This window comes from Chondrus crispus, genomic scaffold (assembly GCF_000350225.1).
Source record: "Chondrus crispus Stackhouse genomic scaffold, scaffold_139, whole genome shotgun sequence".
Classification (NCBI taxonomy): Eukaryota; Rhodophyta; class Florideophyceae; order Gigartinales; family Gigartinaceae; genus Chondrus; species Chondrus crispus.
The window spans coordinates 12,076-19,876 of record NW_005179011.1 but is presented as its reverse complement, the minus strand read 5'-3'; the positions used below and the strand labels follow the sequence as shown (position 1 = coordinate 19,876).

At 51.8% G+C, this 7,801-nt stretch overlaps 4 protein-coding genes; 2 read left to right on the top strand and 2 right to left on the bottom strand.

Annotated features, from left to right (window-relative positions):
- The first annotated feature begins 317 nt into the window (after nucleotides 1-317).
- Nucleotides 318-2,408, top strand: CHC_T00002438001 (hypothetical protein). XM_005713617.1 is given in 2 exon segments: nucleotides 318-2,156; nucleotides 2,157-2,408. The coding sequence occupies 1 exon segment, from the start codon at nucleotides 318-320 to the stop codon at nucleotides 2,154-2,156; it is 1,839 nt and encodes a 612-aa protein (XP_005713674.1). The 3' UTR covers nucleotides 2,157-2,408.
- Nucleotides 2,409-2,556: 148 nt separating this feature from the next.
- On the bottom strand, nucleotides 2,557-3,815 carry CHC_T00008594001 (trans-2-enoyl-CoA reductase). XM_005713616.1 is given in 4 exon segments: nucleotides 2,557-2,593; nucleotides 2,594-3,316; nucleotides 3,440-3,814; nucleotide 3,815. Coding segments are annotated over 2 exon segments (1,098 nt in total), but the record flags the coding sequence as incomplete, so codon positions are not given.
- Nucleotides 3,816-4,132: 317 nt separating this feature from the next.
- On the bottom strand, nucleotides 4,133-5,359 carry CHC_T00008884001 (Glycosyltransferase, family GT90). The gene has a single exon (XM_005713615.1). The coding sequence runs from the start codon at nucleotides 5,357-5,359 to the stop codon at nucleotides 4,133-4,135; it is 1,227 nt and encodes a 408-aa protein (XP_005713672.1).
- A 1,853-nt stretch (nucleotides 5,360-7,212) lies between these two features.
- Nucleotides 7,213-7,801, top strand: part of CHC_T00002437001 (hypothetical protein) — a 693-nt gene continuing 104 nt past the window's right edge. The window contains exon 1 of the mRNA XM_005713614.1: nucleotides 7,213-7,801. This exon is cut by the window's right edge and continues 104 nt beyond it. Within this exon, the coding sequence (XP_005713671.1) occupies nucleotides 7,213-7,801 (589 nt within the window).

Below are 7,801 nucleotides of genomic sequence, written 5' to 3'. Positions count from 1 at the left end.
TCGGCGCCGTGCGCCGCCTGCTCACCGGCTCGCAGAGCGAGTCCTCGGCAAAGGTCCGCCTGGCTAAGCGCGAGGCCCGCGAGGCCAAGCTGCGCGGCGCCCGCGCCGTCGCCGCCCCGCCGCTGCCGTCCCCGTCGCCGCGCGTCGTCGCCGCCGCACACGCGCAGCCGCTCGCATTGCATGAGCAGCTCGCCCCGCAGGAGCACGCCACGCATGGCTCGCGCTGCCCCACATGCGCCTCCGTGCAGAGCGTCGCCCAGAGCGACCTCACCGTCAGGCCCGTCGAGACCCAGGTCGCACTACTCAGGGAGCTCTCCATGGGCAGCGTCCCCGACGATGTCGACCGCCTGCAGGCTTGTGCAGAGGGCGACTATCAGACCTTTCTCAGGCTGTTTCAGATCGCGTGTGATGTCCAGGCCATCGTGGGCGTAAGCCAGGGAGGGGAGAGTATGGGGCACTTGAGGGCCGAGCGCCTCAAGGCCATGGGCCTGTCGTTGTACGGGCCGGCGAGTACCGTCACCCTAGTTTCGAATGGCGCAGGCGTGCTCTTCGTGCTGCAGAGGGATAGCTTGACGAGCTTGGTGTTTGAAGGCGTCCAGTTTGACCTTGACCCGGGGGAGGACGTCCCGGTTGATTTGATTCTCAAGGCTGTGTTGGAGACCTCCCAGAACGTCGATATTGATGACTTGAAGGCCATTCTCTCCAGTATCAAGTTTCCCATCCGTTTGGATGAGACGGATGGCATTGCCGATATTAACTCGGGCGGCCTGGATATTCCGGGCGTCACCCTCACCAGGTCCGAGTTTTATACCAGCAGGGTTCTTGCTATGATGATGAAGACGGATATTTACGAACAAGGGTTTTACAAGAAATACGTTCACAGCGATCGTCTGGGCACCACCTTCACTGCTGTTCGCGAGGGGGAGACTGCCACGCTCACCAAGATCAACGTCCTCCCGGATGCCCTCAGCAGACCTGTCAAATGTGACGCCGACATTATCGGAGAAGATCTCTTCATGCACCGCCGAAAGGGACGGAAGGATCGCTTCCGTCTCAGCTGCGCCGTGTCTGTCAATATCTGGGAGGAGTATGAGTCCCCGGAATGGTTTGGCTACATCCATCCCCCCCCGAACGCAGACGCCATCAGACCCGCCGACTTGACCCAGCTCAAGGAGAGGCTCGAAGCGTACGGCGTCCCGGATGGCGGAGAGGTTTGCAGGCTTGTGTTCCACTGCCTTGCCCACAAGTCTCGCAATTCAAACGTCAAGGTCGACACCTTGTCGGCCGCGAGGGGCTACTTTATGTACCTAAAAAACTTCCTCAAGCATGGCACCACCGGCACCTCTTTCAACCATATTGTCGAGGGCGATGAGTTGGCCGTTGTCTATGATGGCCTTGCATACAGGGTTTCATCGCCGCAGACGGAGATTCGACATCGGAGTCTGTTTCATAGTTTGCTCATCAGTGACGAGCGCGAGAGAAACGGAAAAAATGTTCCCCGACGATCCATCCTGCGCCGTATGAGCAGCACCTCGGAAATCGTGTTATCGGTGTGCAAGGACATCACCTACCTCAACGCCGAATACGACGAAGAAGGTGGGACATTGTATTCGGCATCAGCTGAGGAGGAGAATGTTTCTGAAGCTTGGGCCACCTGCACGGCGTTGTATGCGTGTGATGGGTACGGCAGTTTAGAGGGCTGCTTCAACTGCGCCATTGAGTCGCGACGAGGAGCGATCGTAGACGAGTCAGCCGTCTTCACGAATGATGTCCAAGTACCCGTTGTCTTTGACAAGCTCTTCCGCAAGAATTCTATAGCCGAGGAAATGTCCGGCATGAGTGAGGCCAGGGGGCCCACGTATCCCGGTGCGTTTATCTCTGGGAGAGATCAGTGCAACGAACGCACGTTCCTGGCTGGCAAGTCGCACAATATGACAAGTATGACCCTCGCCAGTGTTCTTCGAAACGACCTTCGACTCAAGCCGATCGGAATTATGCTTGGCGAAGGCCGGTACGTTGCTGAAGAGCAAGGGGCTACGCCCGCTTCGCAGCTTCTGGTGCCTCAATCTGAAATGAGTGGTGCCACGTGCCTAGCCCATCCTTATCCTTATCCTCCTCTTTGCTCAAGAACCAAGTTGATTTTGCCCCCTATGTAGCCAATTGTTGTGAAGCGCTTTTGCATGTATGTGTACAGGAGATGGGTTTTAGCATTACAGGCTATTCAATGCGTTCGAGACATCTGATGATATAGGCACTTGCTTGTAAGCGTCCACTATACACTACCTGTAGGTATACAAAATATGTGCCATTGAACACGGCAGGCAAAGGGGGAGAAGGAAATAGTGAAATAAACAGAACACATGTCGTCTGGTGACCGCACCCGCATGGCAATAGTTAAAAACCATGAACCATTAGTCTCTTATCGCTATTGATGAAGGCAATCTTGATGCCTAGGCATATACCTCCAATCCGCTAATTCACAATTTCATACATGGGGACTCACAGTGTCTGACCTCTGCTCTGCAATCAGTCTTTCAACATCCGAACAAAAGCGCCTAGTACCAACACTTCATTTTACATGCTATCTTCAACACTACACATCCGCCGCCTGTGGCATGATCGTAACGAGCTTGCGACGCATCATGCCACCCTCGTCAATTGCATGGGGAAGTTCGTCAAACTTCACCTTTTGCAGCCACCCGGTTAACTCGCCCTCCTCAATCATTTTCACAAGCTCCGACACCATGGCATCAACCGTTGACCGATTCTGCCCTTTCAGCCACGCAGGCAACGAAAACCTTGCCGGTGACAAGCCCTTTGACTTGATGGACGCGTCATCTGATGCCCCGAGGCAATACGTCACGACCGTGCCACCGCCCTGGACCAAGCTCGCAACGACGTCGCAGGAACCTATGGTCGACCCGTTGATGCCGAGCTTGGGAGCTGGCATGTCGCTGATCACAGCCTTGAATTCGTCTGAGGTTGCAAACGCCTCGTCTACAACTACATCGCTCCCCATGAGCTTGAGGCGCTCGACGGATGGCGAGTACTCCGCTGACGTTTCGTCAACAAGTGAAATACTTCTGATTCCCATTGATTTCGCTATCTGCACGAGAGCTGTTCCTACTGGAGAGGAAGCGTTGTTGTGGACAACTACGTCTCCCGGCGATAGGGATCCAAAATCCGACAGGAGGCGGAACGCTGTGAATGGACTCGCAGACAGTGTCGCCGCGAGTTCCAGTGGTATTGTCTTTGGCACCGACACGACATCGCTTTCGCTGATGCTCCCTGTCTCGCACCAAGTACCTGCGGAAGTCTGCATTGGAAAGAAGGCAAAATGTGAAACGAGGTTAGTCACGTGACTCCCCAATTACACGGGCTACATCACAACCCGAAAACGTCCACCTTGGCAGATCCACATAGTCAGAGAAGCACCTACTTTGACCGGAATGACGAAGTCCCCACTCTTCACGGACTTGACATCTGGCCCAACACTGGCCACAACGGCAACACCCTCTGTTCCTGGTACAGCGGGAAACGCGGGCGGCGCATACGCTGCGGCCGAGGGTGCACCACGCATGACGGCGAGATCGACAGGATCAACGCCCGCGGCTAGCCAATTGACCACGAGCTTGTCTCCGGTGGCGGAAGGAATCTTGTTGAGCACATGATGGGACAGGACGGCTGTCGCGGCAGCCCCCTGTTTCTCGATCTGGTACGCGGTAGAGGAGGCGTGGCGCACATGGGAGGCGCAGCGACGGAGATGGGGGAGACGGGAGATCATCGTCACGGATGGAGCGGAGCAGCACTTGGCATAGAAACGCTGGGCGGCTGGTGTGTGGAGACAAGTAGGCAGCAGTAGGTCCGATGACATGCATTCATTGCTCAGCGGAGATTGTAGCTGCTGGCGAAAAAAAAGACATCAATTTTAATACCGTGTGTGCGTTGTGCGAGGCCCTCGCAGCCGGGATGATAGCTCACTTCGTTGTGACCACATTGCTTGCAACCGTGGTGCGAACACTATTATAGAAAGGACTAGAGAAGCCCTTCGCTAACACTGCAGACCTTCAGATTCAGTTATCTGCCGCATGCTTTTTTACCTGGTGGTGTTCAAAGTGCCTCATACTCCAATCTATACCCGCTTGTGCGTCACTTCTATTGCGCCGTTCTCAACGGTGATATCAGGTTCCACAAGCAACTTTGTGTACTCCTCCAGAAGAACCTCCACGTACGCTTCAATTCCATTCAAAGATAGAAAGCTATTTGCAAAATCATTGACATTTTCCACCATAGCGCGCGCCAACTTGTCATTCTCCCTTGCCCATAGCACTTTCTGCACAGTATCCGAGAAGAAAAAGTCGGTGGGAATGTAGTGTACGTTCGGCTTCAATAGCGGTTCGAAAAACTGCCCGCAGGGTGTCTCCTGCTTGATCATCAAAGACGGTCCAAACACATGTGTTCGCAACCTATCAGCCCACATGCAATTGCCTTCTGCATAAAGAATGTATTTGAAGCGGTGATGTTCGTGTGGTTCGAGCCGGTCCAAGCGTGTGCGTTCACCGCCGCATGATCCGCCAATGGAGACGTCCAGTACTTCAGGTTGTTGTGTGGACAAGTAGTGAAGTCTCGTCCTGCCGACATCATGGCAATGCAAATCGGCGTCCGTTTTGTTTCTGAAATACATGCTTGGACGGTTGCCTCCGCGGAAGACGGCTCGGTCTTGCTTTTGCTTCCAGGGTATGTCATCCCTTGCATATTCTCTCACAGTATCATCCCAGCCGGAATATCCTCCATCACGATGTTTGCTTCCCTCCCACATGGGGAATGGAATGTTGTCGGAGAAATTGCAGGAAACGATCGTGAAAGCTGGGTTTGATTCTGGATAGTGTGCCCCACGATAGGTATGCTCCTTGTTCACAGTTTGCACGCAATCATGAATCGCCATAAGGAACTCAGTGTTTTTTATACGTCCTTCGCGTGCAAGTTTCGACAGCAACCATATCACTTGGTTGATTCGTGTTCGATAGAATGGTTTTGAATTACGTGGTACTTCGTAGGGATCCATCATGTAAACTTTGCCATCGACAATTTGAAATAGTATCGTTTGTACTCCCTTGTTCGCCCCGGGCGGCGTCAAGGAATACGTTCGGCGACGTAGGATATCGAAATACATTTGCCTGTAAATGCCTTTTGTGAACGTGGCAAGATATGCCTTTGCTAACCTGCGATAGTAGGACTTCACTTCTTGCATTTGTAACCTTCCTGTGTTCCCTGGCACTTGCAAGTCTACCATGTTACGGTTCATAGGGTTAAGTGGAAGGGTTTGAGGGGTGTCCTGAGCTGCATTCACCTTCGGCATTTCTGGTCTTCGTAGTGATGAGTGCGTGGAATGAGTGTTGCCTAACTGATATTGTTCCTTAGCCGAAGATTTGTCTGGGATACTGGAAGGGGGACTTTTAGAGACCCTTGAGGTCTCATTGGTGTGTTGCGAGTCGGAGCTTAAATGGTATCTTTCGCGTCTGTAGTGTTCGGCAGCCCCAATATTGCCAACTTGGTTCGCCGGTCGATCTAGGAGGCGGGGTCCGACTGTAGAATCCACATCTTTCGCTCGGTAGAGGAGAGTAAAAAAGTCTATCAAATAAACGATGAGCAATACTCCTAAGCAAAGCTGTCAGAAACGACATACAAATAAAGTGAAGAGAGTAATAGACGTGTCGTTAGTATTTATGTTTCTTGCAGATGCTGTACACATACTCATGCAATGAGAGTATACCGCACTTACCAAACCCCATTCTTGAGATGTGCGAGGGCGACGTATACATTTGCGTCTTTTGAGTTTTTTGAAGTTTCTGGACGACTTCTTCCTTCTCTTTTTTGTACCCGAGAATAAACCTTCAAACCAAGGCCTTACGTTGGATGATTGCTGCTGATGCCCTCTTTCATATATTCTTGTTCTTCCGTAAGACATAGTGCTAGGACGCTGCCCGTCGTCAGAACTTGGATAATCTTCCGATCCGCTGTATTCTGATCTACTTTGTTGGGATGATAACCCCCAAAACATTGTCGAGACTGTTAACGAAAAACGTCCGCGCGGCTCGATTGAGTTTGAAGACACCGAAACAGTATGTGGTAATCGAATGGATCTGCTCTTGGGGGGATATCTGATAAAGAAATTATGGTTAGGTACCCACTGTTCTTTCAAAGGAAGAAGTTACTTCGTCACTCGAGGAGAAACAATTGCCTCAAAAACATGACCAACTTTTGCTACCTGAAACCTCACAGCCATAAAAGTATTGTCTACATACAGAAGAGAATTTTTAGAAAGGGGGATTGCATTATTAGTATCGGTATAAGAGCAATGGGCGACCGGGGGTGGCAGTCAAAAAGGAATGCAGTATGCCGCGTTACGGAACAACGTTTGCTGACACAGTGGATGAGTTTGTGGAAAGCTGAACAATGCTGACAAACGGACATTGACAGGATATGCACACAGTATATGCTGAAGCTCATACCTTCGATGACCACCTGCACAACTCTTTGTATACATTGTTACGTTGTTTGTTGGAGGTTTTTTAAAGTGAGATTTATTACAGTATTGCTACAGTTGAAAGTTCTATTCTGGTTTCTGAGCAACCCGCTCTACAACTACGATCACTATACCATTCCATATGATCAAGAGCATCACTTTATGATTCATACCTTATGCATGTGAAATAGCGTCTTATGCGGACATTGCTCTTTGGAGATGTTTTGCACGCCCTGTAATCAGGGGTTTTGGGGTTGTAGTTTCGTGCAGTCCACTACACTGTAAGTGCTTATTCTGTTTGAGACCGACGTCAGTGGTAAATGAAGCTGGACGTTATTTCTTATATTCAAAGGCTCATGGGCTCTTTTCCGCAAACATTGTAGGAGAACGGGCGATTTCTTCAAAAGATAGAACGAGCCGATTCTCGTGCTTCATTTTCTATCACATACACGTGTCCAATAGACTGCTCTTTTTCGCGGGAAAAGCAGCCCGTTTGAAGGAAAAAAATTCCACAACTGGCAAATTGATCCACACGTAAGACTCAGGGCACAGTCCGCTCCTCTTCCACATTCGACGAAGGCGCAGGACTACAACCCACAACACATTTCTGTCTGAATTGTCGACAGGGATGGAGGTAGACCACCGCGAGCCTTGACGGCTGGTTAATCCGGGACGCATATGGGACAATGGGCCTCCGCTCTCGCATCGCAACGCCCGAAGCTGTGAACCTCTTGGAAGAAGCCCAATGCGCAACCCAATCTGAAACGTCCTCCATCCTCCAGAACCTCACTCTCCGCCTGCACACCCCCCACCCCACGGTCACCTCTGCCCTCCACGACCTCCTCCAAATCCACCCCCTCCAAACCATACCCCATGTCCCCGCCCTAATTCCTGGCACGCCTGCCGTTGTCGCCCAGTTTGTCGAATCGTTTTCCGACCTGCTCTCCGCGGATCGCACCCTTCTCGTCCCCATCATTGGCGCTCTGTCAGATCTCCCCCTATCTGACGCACACGCTACTCAGTCCCGTGCCACATTGCACTATGCGCTATCCGTCGTCGATTCGCACGACTTACCGGCAGTTGTACGTGCCCTCGCCAGGCTATGTGCTAATTCAAAAGCATCTTCCTCGGCTCGATGGGCGGCCAACGCATTGAGGAACGCGCTTGCAAAACCACCGGCTGATGACGTCATTCCAGTTCTTACTCATGTCTTTGAGGAAGTTTGCAGACCCGGAAACCATGTCGGGGCAGCACTCAGAGCACAGGCTGGAATGG